Source organism: Leptonotus elevatus, chromosome 3, assembly GCF_054856555.1.
Source record: "Leptonotus elevatus isolate MCC_2025b chromosome 3, RoL_Lele_1.0, whole genome shotgun sequence".
Taxonomy (NCBI): Eukaryota; Metazoa; Chordata; class Actinopteri; order Syngnathiformes; family Syngnathidae; genus Leptonotus; species Leptonotus elevatus.
Genome location: NC_141241.1, coordinates 26,687,266 through 26,712,887, shown reverse-complemented (window position 1 = coordinate 26,712,887; position 25,622 = coordinate 26,687,266). Strand labels below are relative to the sequence as shown.

The 25,622-nt window shown below is 38.2% G+C and overlaps 2 protein-coding genes across 2 annotated transcripts; one reads left to right on the top strand and one right to left on the bottom strand.

Moving 5' to 3' along the window:
- Positions 1–956: 956 nt before the first annotated feature.
- Positions 957–17,498, top strand: cdhr5a (cadherin-related family member 5a). Its single transcript, XM_086070649.1, has 14 exons — positions 957–1,113; positions 3,003–3,175; positions 3,433–3,495; positions 3,569–3,658; positions 3,747–3,833; positions 5,979–6,083; positions 6,170–6,355; positions 7,512–7,602; positions 8,102–8,199; positions 8,287–8,493; positions 9,498–9,611; positions 9,709–9,775; positions 10,072–10,232; positions 11,935–17,498. The coding sequence occupies exons 1-14, from the start codon at positions 1,023–1,025 to the stop codon at positions 12,511–12,513; spliced, it is 2,112 nt and encodes a 703-aa protein (XP_085926775.1). The 5' UTR covers positions 957–1,022; the 3' UTR covers positions 12,514–17,498.
- Positions 14,820–21,756, bottom strand: ctsd (cathepsin D). The gene is made up of 9 exons (XM_086070650.1): positions 21,588–21,756; positions 20,729–20,885; positions 19,625–19,748; positions 19,239–19,357; positions 18,953–19,152; positions 16,985–17,107; positions 16,580–16,724; positions 15,645–15,743; positions 14,820–15,335 (listed from the first exon to the last, which is right to left on the bottom strand). The coding sequence occupies exons 1-9, from the start codon at positions 21,647–21,649 to the stop codon at positions 15,174–15,176; spliced, it is 1,191 nt and encodes a 396-aa protein (XP_085926776.1). The 5' UTR covers positions 21,650–21,756; the 3' UTR covers positions 14,820–15,173.
- Between the last annotated feature and the right edge of the window lie 3,866 nt (positions 21,757–25,622).

The following is a 25,622-nucleotide window of genomic DNA, read 5'->3' as shown; positions in this document are numbered from 1 at the left end:
TTTTGGATTTTACACACACAAATAGACACAAATGAGAGAAACGAGATCAATGGGTGAAACAATAACCCTCCAGCCTTTTAATATGCTAACTGGAGAGTGAGAGCGCCTCCTAGTGACAATAGACTGTTCTCAACTTGAATTTTCTTTACAAGGAGCAGCACTTTGTATGAAATAACGAACGTCTGGCCTTTCAAAACACTGTAGGAAGTTGTTTGTTGCAACTTTCAGCTTGTTCCCTTAGTGGTTGCCACAGCGACTCATTTGTCATTTTGTTTGGCACCATTTTTATGATTCTCTTCTCACCCACCCGTTTTTAAAATCCTGGTTTGGGATTGACCTTAGTTAGGTAATAGGGCGCCCACTGGCCTGGTATGGCTACTCTACTTAGACACGGACGTACACTTGCACCTGACATTCATATGTAAGTCCGTGTACTTAGAGGTGTGCACTTCTTGCAACGGTCAAGGGTGAAAAGAAAAATGGCTGCCACCAGTCAATGGAATTATTGGAAACAATAGAGACATTATGAAAGCAAGCCTTTGGGCAAGATGACACTTTTCAATGCATTATTTTGAAGCGTGAAAGTGATATGTATATTAAAAAAAAAAGTGTTAACAAAGTAGCCAACAACATTTTCCAGGGCAGTTTTGGATGTTTAATCCAAACTGTCTAATCTAAATCTAAACATTTGTTTAAATGGTCACGTTTTATTTGACCGCTTTACACAGGTCTACCACCCTGAGGAAACAAGAATAAATGTTTCCCACTGTTAACATTCATCTTGTTGATTTACCCCCCAGAATGCAGCATTTAAAAGAGATGCAAGTATTTCTGTGGGAGGCCTTTGCTGACAGCCGCTTCATGCGATATGTGCCCGTAAGATGAAGTCACAAACATGGCAACTGTAGTTGACTCCCACTCGCCAGGCAGCACAGAAAGGGCATTATGTGGAGTACCAGCTGGTACCACGGACTCCTCATCCTCCTCGTGTCTTCATCTGTTGGTGCCCCACAAATCAGGACATGGATCAAAAATGGAAACGCCAACCTGGGATTGTCACCTTGCGATGCATCATCACACTCTGCTTTTGTATGTTTGCTTCCGCTCAAAGACGTAAGTAGTGCTCTTATCTCTTTTGAGGGCTTCATCTGGTGCTGCAGGAGGATGTTGATCAAGTTGCTGTGACAGAGAGTCAGTGTTTTCAGCTTTCGCAGTGCTGCCAATCCTCTTTGGCTTACAGGCATATGGAAATTCATTAGCCAAACTACAAAAACGGGAAAACCCAGAATTGTCGCAAACAGTGTTTTATTGTGGCGATAGTAAGTATCTGACCTACATCTTGCTAAAACCCATCAAAAGTCAAAATTTAATTAAGAATAAACACATCATTTTAATCTCTTTCACCCGGTATTTAAGTCATAACTATTGATGTTGTACTGCAGTCTGGAAAACAATAGTTACTGTTTATACAACACAATCAATGGATTTGTAATATTTGGATGATCGTGAATTTGAAGTGCAGACTTCAAGTTTTAATCATGAGTTTCCGAAAAGAAAAGAAAAGATAATAATGGCCGAACATTTTTAGAGGTTCAATATCATTTAGACAAAGTAACAATGATAAACATAACCATACTTTTTAATACTTTCCTGTCCTCCATGACCAGGCCTTTACTATGCTCACCTTCCCTCTCATGCCTTCGTGTTTGTCTTATTATTAAAAATCATTTGGATTGAGGTCAGGGCACTGACTTGATCAATAAAGAATGTATACAGTATTTATTTGCTTTTAGAAAAGTCTTGTTAGTGGCCTGTAACCTAAATGACACATGACACAACCCCCCCCCCCTCTCTCTCTCTCTCTCTCTCTCTCTCTCTCTCTCTCTCTCTTGTAACTTTATATTATACTAATATTACCTACCATATATATTGCATAGCTCACTCAAAATTGTAGCTCCTTAACTTAATCTAAATCCAGGGTGTCCAAACTATCTTTTGAGGCTCACGTACAAAAAAGTAACGGATGCTTTTAAATCTTTAACTTTATTATACACACTGAACTCAATACAACAGGCAATTGTTGTTAATGTTTTCTAATTATTTTTGAGAAACTGCTACATAACAGCTTTCTATTAAGGGGGATTAGTTAAATAGTTAAGAATTGTTCAATATTTTGGTGTGGTCAACGCCCCTTTATCCAACTAGACTGGATCCACCACTGCACTGAACAGCAGCCGAATCCCATCTCCACATTTAGAATCCATACAAGGTTAAGCTGTACTGAAGCTTACCGTTTATAAAACAATTACTTGAGGATTATTAACGTTCATAAATTGGATTTTGACACAAAGCAGAAAGTGGAAGAAACAATTTTTGCCTCAAAAATTTAATTACCTTTCTTCACCACATTATTATTATTTCACTCACCAATAGTTTATTTGTATCTTTGCATATCTAGAAAACCTCTTTAACCCAAATTATTAGTAGTAAGTGTTACTATTTTTTGACACCTTCCTTTATGACTGCCCACTCCCACCCCTTTAAAAAGATACTTAAATATTTTTTTTAATTAGATAATTAATTAGTTAATGAATTAGATTGATGTTATTGTTATTGTTCTTTTTACTTAATTTGTATTTTTTTGCATATCTAGAAAACCTCTACAATACTTAACCCAATTTATTGGTAGTAAGTGTTACTATTTTTTGACACCTTCCTTTCTGACTTTGCCCACTCCCACCCCTTTAAATAAAAACAAAACAAAAAGAAACAAACAAACAAACAAACAAAATAACTGGCCTTGCAGGCTGTGTCAAATTAATAAAAATTTTAGTACATAGGCAGGCCGCTGAAAAATGAATGGCGTGTCGGAAATGGCCCCCGGGCCAAAGTTTGGATACCTCTGATCTAAATGAATAATGTTGCCACAAGGTCACAAGGCCTTGATAGTTGCAAGTTTGTTGCTTTTCTGGACAAAATCTGATTTTTCACACCTGTCTCAGTTTGCACAGTGCCTGCTGGGCCTGTGCCTGTCCCTGAGAACAGCACTGCTGACCTCCAGGTGGTAAAAATAAGCTCTGGTAGTGACGTAACACTGACTGTTGTGGTGAACCCTGAAGAAATGTTTTACCTGAAAGGTAAAGCTCTGATGGTGAGGAAAGAACTGGACTATGAGGTAACTAACTAACAAAACAAATGTACACATTTGGGATGGGTTGACTTTTTTTTTCTGGTTGATTTTATCATTTCATAGACATTCCAGATGCAACTTTTATATTATGTTGTCAAAAATAGCATGGCAATGTAAAAATATATACAGAATATAATAAAATGTGGAACAACATATTTCATGCATTTTTAATGATTACTGATAATTGGCCTAATAATTTACATATATCATACATCATATTACAAAGAATGAATGTTTGGTAGGCTTTACCCAACAGAGCAGCTCTGGTGGTGTGGATACAATGCAGCAGACCAGGCTCCAAATCTGTGAGTGCAATATCACCTAATACCCATCGATGTCATATTTAATAAATTAATCATAATTTTTGCTCTATATAAGGTCAATGAATCTGTCGAAGTATTGGTGGAAAACATAAACGATAACCCCCCAAACTTTGCTCAGACCAACTACATCTTGGACGTAAATGAGGTGAACTGTGCAGCCATTGGACAAACTTTATTCATCATTCATCTCGTATTGGATGTGATTGTGAATTTTGGACTTTTGAACTTCCCAGCTGACTCCTGTCAATACCAGTGTTGGACTGATAGAAGCTACTGATGCTGATTCGGAACCACTATTTTATCGTTTAGAGTCTGCCATGGTAAGATTCTAATGAAATGTAATGTTTGGTATCATGTCATGAGACGAGGTGACAGTCATGTGGGCGAATGAGGCACACAAACCACCTGGCCACAGCAGGGTGGCAATGCCTCGGGGGAGAAATTGAACATATAATGAAATATAGCACTATTAAAGTACTATTTAGTAGGTCAGCCAATTAAAATTCTTAATCGTAATTAATCGCATGGCTTCAATAGTAACTAACAATAATAACTCACGATCTCAAATTTTATATCTGTTGTATGTACAGTAAATGTTTTTTCCGTTTTCATACTTTTGTTAATATAAAAGTGGGAAAAAATTAAACTCATAGAAATGTGCATCTTTTTGTCATTGATACAGTAATTTCATAATAATTCATAAAATTGAATTAGAATGAAAAATATGTACTGTACTGTAAAACAATTAGTGTGATATTGATTTGTGTTGAGGTCATATTTCAGCCACTAGATGGCATAATTGCATTTGTAAGACATTGGTGACAGCTCAGTGCATTTTTCTTTTCATATTAAGAGCTATCTCATCTTTAACATGAAGTAACTTGTGACATTCTGTACATTTTTGAAATTGTAAAATACAACTTGACCCCAGTCTCCACAAATATATGCATAGTTATTAAATTGATTACTGCTAAATTTTTGACATGGACGTGTCTTTTGCGTTGTGACTGGAATTCCACCCAGTACAGGCTTTCCAAGTAAGGGGCATTCATTAATTGCGCATTAAAAAAATATTAATTGTGACACCTCTACAGTATTTAGTACTTACTACTTCTTGACAAACAAGCACAGGCAGGTGGATCTGCCATGGATAATGCTTCCTGAAAGAAGGGGTGGTTTTATAACAACAGATGTCGAGATGCACGGGCCAGTCAGTGGGTTTAAGTCTTTGTCTGACTGCTTAATGCAGTTGTCTCTCTTGGAGACACGCTCAAGACCCAGTGTGGGGAGCCCTCAGCTCTCTCTACTCAATACTTGTATCATTCAACTATTGTATGGCATGAAATGATGGGAAAGATATTTAAGACTGTAGCAGACCCAACACAAAGAATTGATAATATTACAAATATATTTTCATTTTAAATACTGAAACATGGCTAAACATTTGAATATTTGATGGTAAGGATCTTCTACTAATACGCATGTTTTCAACAGCCATCGAATAACTCCTTTTTCCAAAAACGGTTCTCTGTATTGAAATGTTTTTTTACAGGACCCCTGAGCCTCAAAAGAACCCTTGAAGAAATCCCCCCCCCCCCCCCAAAAAAAAAATCTGAAGCAAATTGTTCTGCGTAGAACCCCTGCCCTTCAAGAAGAACCCTTTTGTAACACTTACTTCTAAGAGTATACGCCATAAAACGTCTGGGTACACTTGAGGCTAATATTGAGAAGTGCCCCTTAAAGTAGAAGTCAACCATAAACATTTCTTGACAATAATATGCTATATGTGACCTCACTAGTCTAAACATGACATTCTGATTAATATGAGTTATGCAGCAAAATCCAGTCATTTTTATCATCAAAGAGGGCGGACATTTTGCCACTTGCTGTCGACTGAAGATGACATCAATGTTGCTCAGGTCTCAGGTAACAACCAATCACAGCTCAGCTTCAGAAACACAGGAAACAGGTGAGCTGTGATTGGTCCTTGCCTGAGCCCTGAGCAACTGTGATGTAATTTTCACTTGACAGCAAGTGGCAAAATGGCTATCTTCAGATAATGATAAAACCTGCTGGATTTTTGCAGTTTAACTCATATTCCACTAACGCAATATTAACCAAAATACCATATTTAGATAGTGGGGCTACATAGAACATATGTTAAGAATTTTTGGTGGGGTTGACTTCCCCTTTAAAGCACTGATTAATTGGAAACATCAAACATGCATTTATAATACCAGACGTGGGTAATTATATAATTGGAGCTTTTATAAGAGAGTACATATACAAGTATGACAAAATGCTTAAAAAATAAAATAAAATAAAAAAAAATAATAATAATAATAAATACTGAAAAAATAGACGCTGCTGTACCGTTATTATTTGGTGCTATTATTTATGAATTCAGCAGCAGCCTGCACACATGCCTCTTTGGTCATGACCCAATGCTCTCTCTGTTCAACTAGGAAAAATACTTCCGGCTGGAGAACATCAACACTCCCAAATTACTTGTTAAAAGTGTTATCGACTACGATGTTGTTCAGAAAATCTCACTGGTTTTACACGTACAGGTATAGTGCAGTATCACAGCACTACTCTTCAGACCAAGAGATGGAAGTCTGCTTTTCTGTGACCTTTGTTGTCGAAAACCTTACAGGACACTTTCAATGGTTCCGCCTCCAATGATCCCTTCTTCACATCCGTGGCCACCATCACGGTGCACATAAAGGACGTCGATAACAGGCCGCCTTGGTTTCAACCTTGTTTAAGGACTAATTTAGGGCTTGCCAAGCTGTGTATCAGCACTGGCTATAGAGGCAAAGTCAATCTGACGGAGAAGGAGGTGAGTCCACACCCCATGGTGTACTTTTAAAACTGACCCCCTCCCCCACACACCTCCAAATATAAAATGTGTAAAGGCACATTCACACACGCACGCTCACCTATCACCTTGTTTTCACATTCATCTGTTGAAGATGATTTTCTACATAGTTTAATTTGATGCAGACCTATGTAGGATTTGTTGACATAGAGCAGGGGTCGGCAACCTTTCCTAGCAAAAGAACCATTTTAGGCCAAATAAACAACCAAAAATCTGTCTGGAGTGCAAAATAATTGAAAATTGTGATGAAGGAAACAGTGCGTTAGTGTTAGTCAAATGTACTGAGGGCCCAAGAGCTAATCTGCACCAGAACAGAAAAAATATGCAGCATCCAATACGTAGAGATTCATTTCCTTCTATCTTTTGTCTTCTGTTTTTCGATTTATTTTTGTAAGTTTTCATACTTAGTTTTTCATAAATTTTTAGACTTTTCTGCCTTTTTGTTAAATTTGACATTTTGTGGGATTTCCATTTTCTGAGGTTTTATTTTTTTTGTTTCAATTTTGTGGACATTTTATGGTAATTTTTGTGATTTTTTCTTTTGTGTTTCGACATTTTATAGTTACATTTAAAAAAAAGTTTTTTCTAAGTAAAAAATATATATATTCTGACTTTTTTGGGGCAATTTTATGTACATTTTACAATCATTTTCAGGATTTCTTCTTCTGTTTTTGAATATTTTTTCCTGCATTTTATTCAGTAAATTTTCTGACTTTTTTTCTTTCTTTTTTGGGCAATTCCAAAGACATTTTATGGTAATTTTCTTCCTTTCTTCTTTTGTTTTTGAACATTTTATGGTTACTTTTCGGACATTCTTAGGTCATTTTGAACACGGTTTCATCCACTTGCATCTCTCTTTTTCTGACAACTTAAATTTTGGACTGACATTTATTTATATTTTTATTATGATTATTTTTTTAATCTAAATTATTAATTCATTAAATGAATATTTGATCTAAGAAAAAGAAAAAATAAATATGTAAAAAAAAAAATTCTACCAATTTTTTTTAGAGCTCTACAGAGAACCCCAGGAAAGGGACTAAAAAGGTTGCAGACCTCTGACATAAATATGGCAATTCAAAGAAAGGTAGCATGACATCATGATTTTAATCTACAGGAAGGCCCGCTGATGTTGGAACCCGGCCCAGTTTTCGCAAAAGATGGAGACAAAAACAGGAGTGAACAGATTAGCTACCGGATTTTAAGAGGTGCTCAGTTGCTTACGATTTGTGCAATTGATGGTTTCTTACTCGACGCTGCCTCCTAATGCTTGGAAATGGTTTTCAATAGAGTAGACCTACCCTTAATATAAGCAATCTTACTAACATACTAGCGATGTAAGTCCTCAAACCTGCTACCCTTTTTGAGCTGGAGAATCTGGAGGAAGTATATCGACTATGTGTGGATCTATTTTGTTATATGTTCACATTCACTAATTTCCTCCCACAGTTCATCTTCACTTATTTTTATGAGTTCCAGCAGGCATAAGCGTGATACGAACCAACACTTTCTGTCTTTAGTTGTGATTTGTTTAGATTTTGAATTTTTCCAAAACAAAATACCAGTAGTGGGGGAAATAGATAGAAGCAAGTTGAGCACTGCATATTTCAAACACCCAAGGTGTTAAAAGAAGTTAAGAGGAGATGTTGGATGATGTTTCTGTGAGTGTGGATTTTAAAATGTTTGTAATGTTCTTGCCAATTGCAGGGAATGAAGGAAATCTATTCCAGATAGATGAGGAAACAGGCAACATCAGCATGACTAAAGCTGCAGATATTGTGGGCCCAATAACACTCACTGTTCTGGTAACACCACAACCCATTGGACAATGTATTGTTTTCCTTCTTGTTCAAGTTTTTTTAATTTATTTTTTCTTATTCCAACGCTCCCAGGCGTCACAAGTTACCAACAGGGATCAGTTTGCTGTGACGCAGGTGACCTTTGATGTGACGAAGAAGAGCAGAAACCCTCCTCAGTTTGAGAAGGAGCGTTACGAGGGCTTTATCTACAGCAACTCCGTACCTGAGAGCATGATCCTCCGGGACCGCAGTAGCAACAGACCCTTTCGGGTTCGAGCGCGAGATGAGGACTTTGCTGGTGTAAGTTCTTCATTTCTGGTGGAGGAGAGACTTTTGGTTGTAATCAACGATTATTTTCAACCCTTTCACAGCCAATTAGCTGAAGATTATTCAGAAAGACTTAATCAGGTATAAAACAATGATTTCATTGTTTGCTTCCATGACATATAGAATTTTCATGAGAGGCTCCTCAACCAGTTTGATGCTAGCTGAAATGAATCTGCACTGACTGTAATGAAAAACAGTGATTTCATTTCATTCGAGCAGTGGTACATTCAACTTTATATGTTTATATATAATATTAGACTTTTTTTATTTTTTTATTTTTTTTTAATAAATTGTGTTTGGTATACTTTTTTGGGCCAGTGCTTCTTGGCAATACATTTTATCTTTGGATAAAAATAAAATTTTATTGTATTTTTAATGTATTTTTTTTAAACCTTTTTTTAAAAGGTTAAAAAATACACAATTTTAAACAATATGAGCATCATGAACATCAGGGAGTTACCATACCATTATTTTCAAATTATCATAATTAAAAATGAAATTGGGCTTTTTCGATTTTAATGTACCTTAACCATTTTTCCCAATGAGTCTCAAACCAACCATGATTCTGATTTACAAATGCTGTTAGGCCTTCCATTTTGTAAATTTCCTTTATTAAATCCCACCATGTTGACAAATTAGGGATATCCAAATCTTACCTTTATAACCGTTGCCACATTTGTAAGGAATTTGTTCATTTGCGGCTTAAGCAGTATAGCTGTGGTTTGCGCCAATTAAAATGTTGCCACTTGCTGTCGACTGAAGATGACATCACTGTTTCTCAGGTAATGACCAATCACGGCTCACCTGTTTTCAGTTGAGAGCAAGTGGCAAAATGGCCGCCCCTGAGGTGGATAAAAACAAGTTGAATCTTCTGCTTAATTCATATTCTATAAATGCAATATTAATCAGAAAACCGTGTTTTGACGAGTGGGGCTGTATAAAACATATTATTGTTAAAATGGTCTCCTGTTTTTCAGGGTGTGAATCCAGATGTAAAATATGAGGTCCAGTACAGCAGTTATGTCAACGTGACTTCAGATGGTTTCGTGATTCTGAAGAGAATTGTCAAGACGGAGTCATTTGCTTTACAGGTGCATTTCCTGTTCACAATCGGAGCAACAATAAATGCAAAAATGAATTTGACATCAGTTCTAAGCTGTTAATGTGTTTATTTCTACTTCAAATCAGCTTAGAGCAGTGGACTCAACCACGGGAGAGTTTGGTACAACTGCCCTGTCTGTTCAGGTCATACCTGGTAGGAACATCATCGTACACACAATATCACTTAGTTTACAGTCATAATAAGAACTGGAATGGACTTCAACATGTATAGGCAATGGAGGGAAATAAAATACAATTAGAAAGTATCCACACACCCTCATATATATGTAGCCTTGTGCTATTGTGCAAAACTGAGCTTAGCCAACATGCTTAAGCACTTGTATTGATTTTGGCATTGAAAAAAATAATGGTCTAAATAATTCATGAATACACAGTATGTATACGCAAACTGTAATTAGACAATGTATGTAAGTAGCATGATCTCTGCAGCTGATGCCATGCCGTCCCCTTCCAATGTTGGTTACCGTGCGGGTGACATGGCACTACTCGGGCTGGTCATGGCGGCTTTGCTGGTCCTCTGCCTCATTGTGATTGGCTTCTTGATTTCCCGCTTGTGGAAAGGCAATTCCAGTGTGGACAAAATATGTGAGGTTAGTGTTGTGAGCTGTTAAATCTCATGTAAAATGACGGAACACAAAAGACAACATGCACTTCTATGATCATGTTTGATGTTTAGTTCATTAAATTTGGAAAATGGCGCATCTCTCATGTCCTTGGTCAGGGATCAGCAATCTTTTCTGTCAAAAGAGCCATTTTAGGCCGCAAAACATTTGAAGATTTTGATGAAGGAAACAGTATTAGTCTGTAAGGGCCCAAGAGCTAATTAGAGCTGCACTACAACACAAAAATAGACAAGCAGCATCCATTACATAGACATTCATTTTCTTCTGCCTTTCCTTTTGTTTTTTTAAAATATATTATTTAATTTTTTGTAATTTTCCGGACTTGATTTTTCATACATTTTTTTCTTTCTTTCTTTCTTTCAATTGTATTTATTTTTAACATTTTTCTGTCTTTTTTGCTATCATTTTTTTGGACATTTTTGACAATTTTGTGGACATTTTATGGTAATTTTCGGGATTTTCACTTTTGTTTTTGAACATTTTATTAGTGCTTTTTAAATATTTTTGCTTCTTCCTTTAAAAAAAATTTGACTTTTCTTTTGCAATTTTGTGGACATTTTATGGTAATTTTCAGGATTTTTTCTTTTGTTTTTGAACATTTTATGGTTACTATTTGAACAATTTATTTTCTGCCTTTTAAACATCAAGTTTCTGACTTTTTTTTTTGGTGCAATTCCGTTGACCTTTTATGGTAACTATTTGCCTTCTTTTGTATTTGAACATTTTATTATTGAGTGTTTCTTTAATCTTATCCTTACTTCTTTTTTTTTTACGTTTGTCTCTTTTTCTTACAACTTAAAAATGTGGACTATGACATTTTTTGAACATTTAGTTATTAAATGTTTTAATCTAAATCATTTAAAGACTATTATATCCAACTAGGGGCGGCACGGTGACTGACTGGTTAGCACGTCTGCCTCCCAGTGCAGAGGACGTGAGATTGAGTCCGGGCTTTGGCCTTCCTGGGTGGAGTTTGCATGTTCTCCCCTTGCTTGCGTGGGGTTTCTCCGGGTACTCCGGTTTCCTCCCACATTCCAAAGACATGCATGGCAGGCTAATTGAACACGCCAAATTGTCTATAGGTGTGGTTGTGAGTGTGGATGGTTGTTAGTCTCTGTGTGCCCTGCGATTGGCTGGCAACCAGTTCAGGGTGTACCCCACCTACTGCTACCTACCTACTACATTTTTTGCGCTACAAAAAAAAAAAAAAGACACCCAGATAAATAATTTCTAAAAATATATATATATATTTTTTTTTAACATGGCCACATTCCAGTTAAAAGTACCACAGACAAACAGCAAATATGCCTCAAAACATTTGGAACATTTGCTGAGACAAAAAAACAAACAGCCAGTTAATACCGAAAAACATTTTAAAGGTTTGTGTTCATGTTAGGAGACCACAATCTATGATACTATCTTTATATTAATTAATTCTGCCATTGTTGGTCAGATGCCCAGTTATGAAAACTTCCAGACAGACATTCATGATGTTTGCCAAAACACAGAGGTATCTTCAAGCAGTGACAGTTTACGCGTAATGGGGAAAACAAAACAAAAAGCATATTTATCAAGACCACTCATGGATTTTGTGATGAAACATGGTAATATGATGAAATTCTGTTAGAAGCCATAATTCATGACTTTCTAATCTTTCCTATGCTTCTAGTGCTTGGACTGCCTGAAGTCTGAGCAGCCAAATCGGGAGCATAGAGACTCCCTCCAATACACCAATGACGGCTTCCAGAATGAGCACGACAGCAGCCGCGGCCGATGGAAGAGCGCCCTTCCCAGACGGAGCACCTTCCCCGGGGGGAGAGTCATGCCTCTGGGGAGACGCAACCGCCACTGCTCCTCCTGTGGTGTCTTTACTAACCACGCACCCAAAGGGAGTCCCTCGCTAAGACCCTCCAGGAGGGGAAAAGGAGATGGAGATGATTACAGCTCAAGGTCCGCCCTGGCCAAGCAAAGGAGGAAGGAGGGGCAGAAGACAGTGTGGTTCAAGGAGATTGAGGACTCCTCAGACATTGAGGTGGAGATTATCCCGGACACTGTGGGCAGGGTGGAGGAGGAGACGCAGGAGGAGCTGGAAGGGGAGTTGGTGATGGAGGGAGTAGTCAAAGACCCTGATGCCCCATGCACAGAATCTGATGATGGGCAGGAAAGCCACAGCACGGAGCACGGAGCTGAGCAGGACCTTGGTACTGCTACCTCAGAAACGGAGGAGGAGAACAAGAAGGACGGCTGACAGGATGTCCGGCTCAAGGAAGTGTCACTTTTGGATACTCCCAACAGCCAAGGTCTGAACAGTCCAGTCCATGGAGACTCAACATTTGGATATCTGTAAAAACTTTGACTGAAAAATTATACCGTCCAAAAGTATGCATTTACTACTGTGAGTTTCTTACAATTGTGTTCACAGAGGAGGCTGGTGTTTGTAGCTCTCACTCTGCTTCATCTATCCTTCCTTCCTTTAGTCTATCCTCGGGTCACTTGAGGTCTCCCTAATCTGTTAGAATTGAGATGTTTCTGGGGTTGGTGAAATATTCTGGTTTTGTAACTCTGTGGGTGGTAGGTGGTGTCTGGTTGGTGCTGGATTTCACTTTGTTTCATTTATTTCCTTTGATCCTTCCTCTGGTCTCCTGACAACTTCACGACTGTGGCGTGACTCCGGTTAAAGTGAAGGGTCTGGGATTTATAACAGGTTGCAGGTGAATTAAAGAGCACAAACTTGCATGCAGAAGAAGAAAAAACAAAGAGCTCAATGATGACATGTTGACTCGGCAAGGCTGCCGCATGAATAATACTGAGCTCTTTCAAAAAAAAAAAAAAAAAAAAAAAAAAAAATTCGTGTTCAAAATATTAATTCTAGATCGTTTAAATGTTGATTTTATTAGCACAGGCTGACAAAATACCTTTATTTCTTATGACTGCTCAAGATGACACTAAAGCAACGCAGCGCAAAGGTCAGTCTTAATTTAAAGTTTTAACATTTGCCAAGTGAACTAAACTGATTTGCGACATCAGTCACGTATGATGGAGCTAAAAGAAAAAGACAATCAGAAGAATTTTTATTCAAGCGGGGGCAAAAGCCTTTTCTAAAATACATGCAGTTTTAGAGAGTAGTTACTGTTGCTGTATCACAAGTATTTGAAAATGTGCATTAATAGAGTTTTTATTTGAAGTTAACAAATGTGACGATTTTATGATACAAATGACAGTTTTGATTTAAGTTCACACACCTAAATTAAGTCTCAACAGGGAGCTAGAGTGAAACACTATTTTATTCAAAGTAAGGAAAATTCTAGAGTTAAATATTGTTTCTTTTTTTGCTTTCCATGCCCCTTAAAACTGGTTAGTCTGACATTATTTAAATATATCATTGTACAAAGAGACACCAGTAATGGACATTGGTCAGGACAGGGATAGGGAACCCTGGTCGTCGAGAGCTGCTGTCCTGCCCGTTTTCCATGTCTCTCTCCTCCAACACAGCTGATTCAAATGATCAGCTAATCATCAAGCTCTGTAGAAGCCTGATAATGATCTTGTTCATCAATCAGGTGTGTTGATAGAGGGAGACGTGGAAAACAAGCAGGACAGTGTATCTGGAGGTTCCCTTCAACTGGGTTAGGGGAACAATATTTGAATACTGAACAGACATTTGCTAATAAACAGCTCAACAGAAAGATGCTTAAGTTAATACCTATTTACTCAAATTCACAATAGAGTCATGTGTCAATAGAAACACAAGGATATACTCATTGCATGTTTTGCATTATTAATTCACCACAGAGTATTAAGAAAAAATAATAAATTATAAAATAATAATAAAATAATCAAGAAATGTTAACCGAACTTATATAGTGCTTGGGAAACTTTACTTATTTAACAATTTTCCACAGTAAAAAGCTATTTTGTCTATAATTCTTTCATATTTTGCCACTTGTGATAGACTGAAAATGACATCATGTGCTTTGGTAACAACCAATCACAGCTCAGCCATTTTTTGGGTTTCATCATGTGACATTTGCAAACTGAGGATTGAGTAGACAACAAGTGGCAAAATGTGTTTTTAAAGTTATTCATTGTACATGAAAAATAATGAAAACATCCAATTAATTATATACAAAATATTGCTTTACTGGTGAAAATGGTTTAAAAAAAAATAAATAAAAAATAAATAAAAGAAGTAAAAGTATTATTTTAAGAAAATATGTTGTCTACTAATTTCATTGTCTCACATTTTAATTCTCAGTAAAAGTTCTCTTTCTGAGCACATGAATAAAAAGATGGCTGTGAATATATTGTTGTTTAAGAATAAAATACAACATCTTCCTTTAGACGAAAGATTACATGGTCCAAATAGTTTTGAGGTCTGATATTCTGAATTAATCAAAATGCTCCGATTAGCACTAAGAGTATACATTTGTTATTATACCAGTTAAATCTTCCCATTTTACAATCCAATTGAACAATTTTTAGCCCGACAAGACATGGACTACTTGCAAGCGGTTTGAAACTATTGTCATATCAAGAATAATACTGTAGTCAAGACAATTTTAATTATTTATTTAGGAATCAAGACCAATCACAATAAGATACTTCCCAAAGTCAGTAGTAGAGGGTCGCCTTCCTTTAAAATGCCATCCAATTAAGATTACAGTTTAAAACAACTCCCTGATGAAAATAAAACAAGCTCAGACACGCCCACTTCCTTAATCAGCATGCACACAATCACGTCTAAAAACTTCAACCTCTTCAGTGAAGTGCATGTCAGCTCTACACAAAATCTATTGCTGAATAGTGTTTGATTGCAAAGCAACAAAAATTGTGCAGCACAGATAAATGCCTTTCAAAGCGGGAATTGTTAGCATTGTACCGCCATGTGTGTATTGTATTACTTTGTTCTTAATTGGATTTGGCAAAGCCAACCCTGTTGTTCTCTCGGTCAAAGACGGTGTAGTACTGGCCGATGAAGACGTCTCCCAGAATCCACAGGGGACCTGCTGGGGGAGGGATGTCCAGACCCATGAAGCCACTCAGACAAATGGTCTTTCCAGCTTGGCTCACCTGCAAGTGAGAATATGGCAGTCGGGCTGTGCTGCAGTTTTGGTATTTTAAAAATGAATGTGCCAGAATTTAAAAGTTGGCAGAGATCTTGTAACAGCAACGACAAAAACAAAACAAGTGTAATCGCTCTGAATAACAAAGCTGCCCCCTTATGACTTGGTCAAATCAAACAAGGCTGCAACTGTTTGATTTTTTTTGGGGGGGGTGACGTAAGGCTTATTATTCACAGAGTCGCATTGTTGTTACCATTCAGCAGTAGACCCCAATCTCTGTCGCCCCCTGCTGGACAAAAATGACACATGTTCTCACCTTGAGGACATACTGGTCTCCAGTCACCTTGTACGCCTTGCCGCCCACATTGAAAGTGATGACAGGCAGTGTAGGGATCTTATCACAGTTGACCATGTACTGAAACACAAATAGGAAATTATTTACATTTTTCATACACAAACTTTATCTGTGTTAAAGAAAATAAACTGAAGATCTATTATTATTAGGGGAGTCAAAATGAGTGCGTTAATTTTAACTTAATTTAAAGTTACTTTAACGCCACTAATTTGTTTAACGCACAATTAATGACCGCTCCTTACTTGGAAAGCCTGTACTGGGGAATTCCAGTCGCAACGTAGCAGACACTTCAATGTCAAAATATAGCAGTAATACATTTAATAATAATGCATATATATTTGTGGAGACTGGGGTCAAGTTGTATTTTACAATTTTAAAAATGTGCAGAATTTCACAAGTTACTACTTCATGTTAAAGATTAGATAGCTCTTAAATATGAAAGGAAAAATGCACTGAGCTGTCACCGTCTTACAAAAGCAATTATGCCATCTAGTAGCAGAAAAATTACCTCAAAACAAATCAATATCACTCTCGTTTTTTTACAGTACAGGACATCTTTTTAATTTTAACTCAATTTTATGAATTATTATGAAATTACTGTATCAGTGACTAAAAGATGCAGCCATATTTCTATGAGTTTCAAATTTTTTCCACTTTTATGTTAACAAGAGTATGAAACTAACAGATATAAAATGTGCGATTAATCCTGAGTTAGCTATTGAAGTCATGTGATTAAAATTTGTCATTGCCTGACACCACTAATTATTATACACCATGATTTCATAGTCATACTTGGCAATTACATTTCATACTATAAAGCTAAATGGCATTCATTGCTCAGTGTTCAGAATATGACCTGGATGGATGTGAATGGATGGCCTGATTTTTAATCTCACCTCTCCCTGGATGAGCGGAGTGGCTCCAATGGCTTTCTGCAGAGCTCTGACCTCCTCAGCCGGGCCAGTGATCAGAGACGTGCCGGTGTCCACGATAGCTTCACAGCCACCTTTACATAAGCTCAGCTGGCTGCCCACTTGCAACCTGAAATGCACACATCAGGAATTGACACCCAATCGTTTTAGAACTCACATTCAATGCAATGGACAATTTAGAATCTTCAATGAAGTTGACGAAGGACGAAGACAAGCGTAGTTAGGGGAACATGCCACAATAAACAACAAATACTTTACAGTGACATCTGGAAATGTCACGGCAGAGATTAGACTTTGTAATACATCATATAATCTACAGAATAATTTTTGTGGTATTGTTCAAACAACTTTTCTCCCCTGAAAACTCACGAGTCCATGCGGATCTGCCAATAGGCTTGGCGGGTGACATTGACATAGCTGAATTCGCCAGTGTAGTATTTGGGATCCGTTCCTCCCAGCAGCAGCTCGCCACCTGGCTCAGTGTCAGGGTTCCTAAAGCAGAGGAAGATATAGAAAAACTCTCATTGCATACTTGTAGGCCTTGCAGTCATTATTAGTATTTAGGTCAGTAACAACTGAAACAAGGATTATATCACACATAAACTCGACAGACTGGATGGCTATTTGGCTGTGAACAAGACTTGAGGCAGGGTCAAGAAAATGTTGGCCATTTTCACATGAAAATTGACATTTTGTTTGTTGTGTTTTTCTCTACCACTCATTAACATACATTCAATCCGATTGAATGTCTCTGGAGAGATCTGAAAATGGCTGTGCACCAATACCAATGCAGTCCAGAAAATGACATCATGTTATGTTATGTTGTCAGTGCCGAATATCTGCCTTTTTACGAATCTGATGGCCAATAAAGCTGGTATCTCACCGAGTAGTGAATTCATTAATTAAGGGTTTTCATCAGGATTTGTAAGACGTTCACAGACAGTACTAGGGATGCAGGATAATATCGGTGGCCAATAATTATTGGCAATTATCAACCAAGTTGACGTCATACAGCTAAACCAGATAATAAAGAAATCAGCTGATGATAATAGACATGCCATTTTGGTCCATCTGTTGTGTTTGTGGCTCAAGTTGTGCCCAACTCCTTAAACCCTTCCCTCTCCTATGGTAGTGTTGCATATTTGTGATGTCATAATGCGCGCGACCTCGTGTTCACAGAAGATGCATCATGGCGACATGGCAGAAGCCAGTGTGGGCTTTCTTTACTGTGTCTCCCCAAAATGTTACCCTGGCAGTTCTATTTCGTCCCTCCCCGACTTCCAGATGGCGGTACTTCAAGCACTGGAATGTTCTCTGCGCATGCAGGAAACATTCGGTGCTTGAAGCACCGCCATCTGGCGGTCGACCGGGACTCATAGAACCGCAGTTACAGTCGTAACTTTTGTTTTATGTTGCATTTTTAAAACATGACTTTTGTTTTGGCAAACTCAAAATGAATTACTGGTTGTCTTTGAAGCAGAGATATTTAAAAACAAAAAATTCAGCTTCATGGTGCTTTACACAATGTTTCAATGTACATATAGTAGGACTCCAAAGTATATTTTTATTCAAGTTGATTTTACAAACAATTATCGGCTTACTTCACGGTTATCAAAATCGGCACTTTCTAAATTATTGGTTTATCGGTTGAAATTAGCATTATCGTACATCCCTAGTTTTTACTTGTAGCAAAGACATTTCAAACATTCAGACAATTTGATACTGTCTGCGAAGATCTTTTGAAATATTTTACGAACCCGGACGAAAACCCCAAATTAGCTACATTCGCATGCATTTGTCGCTCAGTTAGATACAAGGAACTTTTCATTTATGTATTTATTTTAATTTACCCTTTATAAAATAATGATGCTAAGTCTGGGAACTCCTTACACTTTTTGTTTAAATAAATAAATAAATAATAAAGTGAATTAAATTATGTCGACATTTTGGAAAACTTTAGAGAACTATTTACTTGCTTAGTTTTTCATTTATCTTAACGCATGCTGAAGACCCTGAAAGCTCCCTAAATTTTTTGTTGTCAATTCTTTATATATTATATATATAAAATTAAAAGAAAAAGACATTTAAAGATTTTTTTACACTAATATTCTCTTTTACTGCAAATGAATATCAGCTTGAAATATATCAGTTATCGGTCTCCTTGACTATTAATAATCTGGATCGGCCTTGAAAAAAACAACATATCGTCGAGCACTACATTTGAATGCTACAATTTGACATGGTTTGTATTTCCCCCATTAGATTACAATTCTGCACTTGCATTTGCTGCATCAGAAAAACAACTTTCAGTAAATTACCCACAGGTATGTTCCTTACCTGTTCAGGTAGAAGGAGAACACATTCTGCTCAACCTTCTTCTGACTCATGATATTATCAAAAACTGGCGCCACGGCATCCACAGAGATGCGTGGATAGGCCATGCCGAGGATCCCGTCAAACTTGGCAGCAATAAAAGCCACCCCAGGCTGCTTTATCGCTTCCCCAAAGAGCTGATTCTCCACAGAAATGTCTCCAATCTACAAAATGGGAGTGAGCATACAAGCTCAAGAGTTTTGTTTGTCTTCACTGCAAGATCATTTAACTTGATGCAGATCACACTTACGGTGCACGTGTCCTGACTGAGGTAGCCCGACAAACTGCCGCTTCCGTACTGGATCGCAAAGGAAGTGCCATTCTTCACATACGTGCTGGACTTAGCGGAGTTATATTTGTGATGAAGCACTGCCCAAAAAAAATAAAAAACAAAGACATTTGATTCAATGAATGTGATGCTATACACTGAAAAAATAGGGAGTGACATTTACTTGAAAAAGCTTAGCAAAGGTTGATGCACTCAGAAATTCTAAGTACATTTTACAATGAGTTTGACTAGAATTTCTGATGTCAACAAACTTAACTAGATTTTTTTTCAAGTAAATATCAATCCCGATTTTTTCAGTGTAGCCTGATTTACAGGACTGCTCTTTTACATTAGCAAGAATGACTTACAGCAAGCGATGTCAAGAAGGGAGCAGTGGATGGAGGGAACCCACAAGTTAGAGGAACCAGTGTCAAAGACAACAGTGAAGAGCTGAGGGGGGGTGCCCAGGCCAATCTCACCATAATACTGGGCCTGGTGACAACATAAGAGTTATTAAATAATAAATTTGGAAGATTGCAATGATGCATGATGAACTGGTCGAAACGGAACTTAATGTAGAGCTAATCAGCAAAAAAATGTACTTTGAAAGATTAGAAACTAATCCAACACTACATGTAGGTCAGTCTGTTCTATTCTCATCAGCAATATGAGACTCTGTAGGTAGGTCCTGAGGACGCAGGTCAAACAGTTCAAGTCATGTCCAATCAGACAGCGATTTCTCTTCAAACTCCTTCACTGACACAAATGGCTGTTTCACATGACCGAAAGACAAGTTATTTCAAAATGCTATTGCAAAAATACAGATTTTATGTCAACTAAACGAAATAATATGATATCTATATTCATTAGTTCACACTCACAGATTCTCAAAATTGAGGGCTATTTTTTCTTTTTGTCAGCTTTTACTGTGAGGTCATGACTTGCCACTAAATGATTTGAAGTCATCAAAGAGAATCAAAATTGGACTTAAGTTAAAACCCGAACACCTTGTTTATGCATTCAATGCAGTCAATTGTGCATTCGAAACACTATCTCTCTCTTTTCTTCTTCTTTTTTTTTTTTTTTTTTTAACACTGGTGAATGGTGTCATGTGTTAGGATAAAGGTGACTGGAGATTTAGGAGGTAACTAAGGCACAAGTATTGGGAAGTGTGAAGAAATCAGAACAAAAAAAAAATCAGAAGTAGCTGACTGTCAAATTATGACACATTAAGCAAGACAGTACATGCACGACCAAGCTTCCTTTTTTCTTTTTTTTTTTCTTTTTAGCTGTGACAGATGGATTGACGGAACGTAAAAGGCAAGACAATAATTCTATACATATGGCTTGGAAGTTTTTCAGGAAAAGGAGCCACAACACAAAGGTATCTTTGTTGTGTCACTCCCCACCGCTTCAATGTAAACAGTCAAATCCTGTATTGAAGAAAACACGTTTGTGAGAGGGATGCCTACATCAAGGTAGTTCTTCAGGGTCTCAGGAGTGGGTCCACTGCTTGAGGGAAAGCCAAAGTTGTACTTGAGGGAGTGCTTGTTGGCCACGAGCTCCTCTGCATTTCTACCTGAGTCAGTCAATTCACGCCTGATGGAGCGGAATTTCTTCAAGTGAATTCTGCATCGGAGGACAAGAAAACTGTTCACTTTGTAGTTTGGTGGCAAAACATCCAAACATGTGAACAACAATGCATCCATTTGTGAAAGCAGGCTCTACAGTAAATACACCTTTCAAGGCTTGCAGTAAAGTTATAACCTACTGACCTACAATACTTATCTCCACATAATATACTACACAACAATACAAAACAGGAAGTCTTAATTGCGGTTTGTGATGGCACATTACATTTTGAGGTGCCTGTGTTGTTACAAAACACTACATGTACTAATTTGGATGTGATTGTTTTATATTTATGGTTTAGAAGTGATATATACACAATGTGACTTAACAATTGTATAATGCGCTTCCTGCTGGTAGCGCTAATACTGTAAGAGCAACTAAGGTTGTGAGAAGATTATCAATGAGTGTATGTAGAGATCCCCCACGTACAAACAACAGACTCCTCTGAATCACTACAGATTATAACTAGCAAACGTGAGCTCTTTGACTGGAAGACCAGGGCCGCTTTAATCCATACTTCCTTCATCCATTCTCTACAATCTTCTACAGACATTAAAAAAAAACTGTTATAATGTAATGTGCAGATTGTAAAACATGCCTAGTCGTCGCTTGTGCGTTTCAAAGAAAGCATTGCTAACATAGCTAACTCGGATGACTTTGTATTTAAAGTACGTGTGTCAAAAAACGTGATTTTCTTACCTAACAATCGCGTCACTCCCTAGGGCTAACGCTGACAAAAGAAGTAGATAAAAACTCTTCATCGTAAAGGTTGGAAAGTTCCGAAACGTCAGATTCAACAATGACTGAGCGATTTGATGCTTTGGTGAGAAACAAACGACTTTTATCAGGTGACCGAGTCATGTGAGGCTCATGCTGCGTTTGGGTGACCCGTAACAATGGGAACATCCTCAACTCAATCACAAACATCAACGTCACCTAAGATAGCAGCGATACTTCGTCAGCATTGATAATAATGGCAATTGTTGTATGTTCTGTAATAATCAATACTACTACTACTACTATTAATAATAATAATAATAATACAAAGATAGCAGCGATAAGATACAGGCCAGGGTACACTGTACTCTTGAAAAATCGTTGATGCAATCAGCGATATGAAATTATGTCGTAAAGCCAGAAATCGCAAATTTGGCTGGAGCAAACTTCGAGATGATGCTGCCTTCGTGTGGTATCGAAATTATGGGAAATACCATATGTAGAGTAGAAAATTGCACGTGAACGCCCCCTCATGTCGTATTTTATTTCTACTGGACGACTGGGAATTTATTTTGATACCCGAGTTTCCGAGTTGAGAGAACTATTCTATGGAGGTAAATATGGTGCAAAACTAACTTGTAAAAAGTGGGTGGGTGGGGTGGGGGGGGTGGGGGGGCTGTGGACCGGTGGGGGTGCCTGGCGGGCCTGCAGTGCCCCGTCCTGCTGCGTTGGGGTCGCGGGCCGTGTTGGGGAGGGGGGCGCTCCTGCTCCTGGGTTTGCTCTCCGGCCGGTGGCCCTGGCGGGGCCCGGGGCTCGTCCTTTGGCGCTGCCGCGGCCTGGGGGGCCCTGAGGTGTTGCGCTTGCTCTGTCCTGGCAGGGGTCGACGGCTCCCCTCTTTGGTGGAGATTTTCATGCATGCCAGATCCACCACACCATCATCTATCGAAACTCAGACGCAATCTGCTTCTTCCTCAGGTCATTGAATCGGTGGAGGCTGGTGTCTGTGGATCTCACTCTGCTTTGTTTGTCCTTCCTTCCTTTCCTCAGTCTCTCCTTTGGTCTCTTGAGGTCTCCCTGATTTTTTGGATTTGTTGGAATTTAGATGTTTCTGGGGTTGGTGAAGAACTCTGGTTGGTGGCCCGGTGGGTGGTGTCTGGTCGATGCTGGATTTCACTTTATTTTGTTTTCTTTGGTTCCCTCGGGTCTCCTGACGTCGGTGTTTGGTTTAGGTGAACGGTATGGGATTTTTTCTAATAGGTTTTTGGTGAGCTAACGAATACACACATTCTCGCACGCACGCACTCACGCACATACACATACTCACCCACATACAAAAAAAAAAAAAAAAAAGCAATGATGATGACATTACCGAATGAACAATATTGAGCTCTTATAAAAAAAAATTTTTTTAAAAACATAACGCTACGGGGGGTTACTAAATACAGCATACATTTCAAATAAAGTCATACAAATATGTTGATAAAGCCTCGGTTGAAAAATACATTTATTAAAGGAAACCAGATTAATAAATAGGATATATTATTTACACTCCAGTCCGCTAGGTAGGGGTAGTATTTGCCACCCGCCAAATAAATACCAAAAGTAGTAGTAGAAGAAGAACGAGTCGCGAAGAAGAAGAAGAAGCGCCATTTTTACCAACCGGATCCCCATCCCTTCCCGATTTGCAGACGCAGTTGTCATACTCGTATGCACACACCTGGGATAAAGAGTATGTATGGCCGCTTGCGTTCAACATGAAAGACTTTGAGTATTACAAAAGTCTGCACAAATACATGGCTAGCGGTGAATTTCCCACAAATGTGTCCAAAAAGGATCGCGCCGAAATGCGCCGTGCCATCTCAAAGTTTGTAATTAAAGGTAAAGGTAGCTATGCAAACACTATATTTACTATTTTGGCTAAATAATCTGGCAAGGTTATTTGTTGCTCACTAGTTTAGAACTTTCTAGATGGCAGGTTGTTCTACACGGGACCGAACAAACGATACATGCGGCTTGTGGTACTGAAAGAAGAGGAGAAACTACGCGTCCTCGCAGAGTGCCACGATAACCCGGGGACGGGTAATCACTGTGGGATGAGATCTACTCGAAACCGAGCCGTTGCTGGTTACTACTGGGGAACCCTCAATGACGATGTGATTCAATGGGTAAGCTGTGGGTGGTATGTACAAGTTAGTCAGCAGCTCGTGCCGTTGTAATTGTAATAATAACGCACGCATACCTGCTGTTGAAACAGTGGTACCCTGAGATACACCTTAAATTCTTTCCCTGACCACGCTTGTAACTCAAAACATCTCAAATCATCTTTCCCAATGAATGAGGCATGGCATTAATCTGTCCCAGCACCGCTCCTCCCAAAAAATGTTATATGCTCTATGGTAAAAGCCCACTGTATCAAAACGGCAATTGCATAATTAAATATAATAATAAATTTAAAAAAAAATCACTCATTCAATTCAACGCATATTTGCTGCTTATTATTAATCTTTTGTGCGTGTCGTGGCCGCCTGTGGGCAGTATTAGTCAAGTATTCACCTTCCTAAAAATAATGGCCGTAGTCCTTTTTTTCAGAAAACACAAATAAACAGAACCAAATACTGACATCATATTTACATTTCAAGGATGGGTTTTAAGTGTGGTAAGCTTCCTGAGGAAATTTTTTGATGAAAATATGACTTAGATCATGATTTTAAGAGGGTGATGATATACAATACATGGATACAGAGAAGGCATCACAACTCCTCAGCATTAATATGAGTACTTCTTTGCAGAGGATAAATAAAATACGACTGTGGACTGTCATTGTCTGTCTACATGTGTTGCTGAGCTACTACTACTTTTGTCATAATCAAGTTATTTCTGTGACCACTGTGGGGGTACGAACAATTTTGACCATGAGTGTTTATTCTCTTTGCTCTGTGGAAACATTGACTATTACTGGTGATTAGTTGGGGACCTTCTCTGCCTCTTCTTGCTGTTAATTACTCTGCATCTCTTCCAGTAAACATCAGTGCTGCCTGTCATCATGTGACACAAAGCGGTAATATAATAAAGGCGTGCAACTCTAAATTCAGACTTCCCTGTATAGTGAAAGACCCAAATCAAATTTAAAAAACGGTCACATCAAAGTGGGATATGCTGTAGTGGGGGGCGCAAACGATGAACTGTGGTGTCACCTCTTTAACTCTTCTCTTAGGTGAGCCATTGTCAGCGATGCAACTCGAATGTCTCCCAGACGGAAACTCCAAATATACACGTTAATAAGGTAATTCGTGCGCCAAAATTGCAATGAGATGAATGAGCACAAAAAAAAAGGTAGAACGGAAAGTTAATAAGACATATGTTCTTTTCTCAGGTTAAACAACCCTGGGAGGTAGTTTTCTTGGATGTCATTGGCCCGCTGTTTGAAACAGAAAGAGGAAAAAAGTATGTTGTGACCATGACGGACCTGTACAGTAAATGGCTTGCTGCCGAGTCCCTGAATTGTAGGAGTGCAGACCAAATAGCTGAAGCCATCGTGGCCAAAATGTATACTTTTGGCATCATGAGGAAAATCATCACTAACTTACGCTTGGAGATGGTGAATGCGGTGAGACATTTTTCAATACACTTTAATGTTGTTTACTTGTTCTTCTTTGTTTGCATTACACAAGTCATCTCTGTAATTTCTTATTTTTGAACCTTCCCCAGCTAAATGAGTGCATCTTTGAGAAGCTTAAAATCAAAGAGGTTTTAACTACTGAGAATCACACCAGGACAAATGGGAAAGTATGTTTTTTTTTTCTGTTGTCTTACATGACAAGGTACATGTTTTGTGAGTTTAATATATTTCCCAACTGCATTAATTTGTTTAGGGAGAAAAAATAAATCCTAGCGTAAAGCGCTGCTTGAGGAAGTACTTCAATGAAACAAATACTGATTGGGACCTTCTGCTGCCTGCAGTGGTATACGGTCTAAACACATCTTTGAACGTGGGTCTTCTTGTTTTTCTCATTTTGT

Coding starts and splice junctions, on each gene's coding strand:
- cdhr5a (XM_086070649.1), top strand. CDS start 1,023: ATGGATCAAAAATGGAAACGCCAACCTGGGATTGTCACCTTGCGATGC. Junction 6,084..6,169: donor CACTGGTTTTACACGTACAG/GTATAGTGCAGT, acceptor AAAACCTTACAG/GACACTTTCAATGGTTCCGC. Junction 10,233..11,934: donor GTGTGGACAAAATATGTGAG/GTTAGTGTTGTG, acceptor CTATGCTTCTAG/TGCTTGGACTGCCTGAAGTC.
- ctsd (XM_086070650.1), bottom strand. CDS start 21,649: ATGAAGAGTTTTTATCTACTTCTTTTGTCAGCGTTAGCCCTAGGGAGT. Junction 19,358..19,624: donor CCTTCTTGACATCGCTTGCT/GTAAGTCATTCT, acceptor TTTTTTGGGCAG/TGCTTCATCACAAATATAAC. Junction 17,108..18,952: donor TTCTCCTTCTACCTGAACAG/GTAAGGAACATA, acceptor CCTCTGCTTTAG/GAACCCTGACACTGAGCCAG.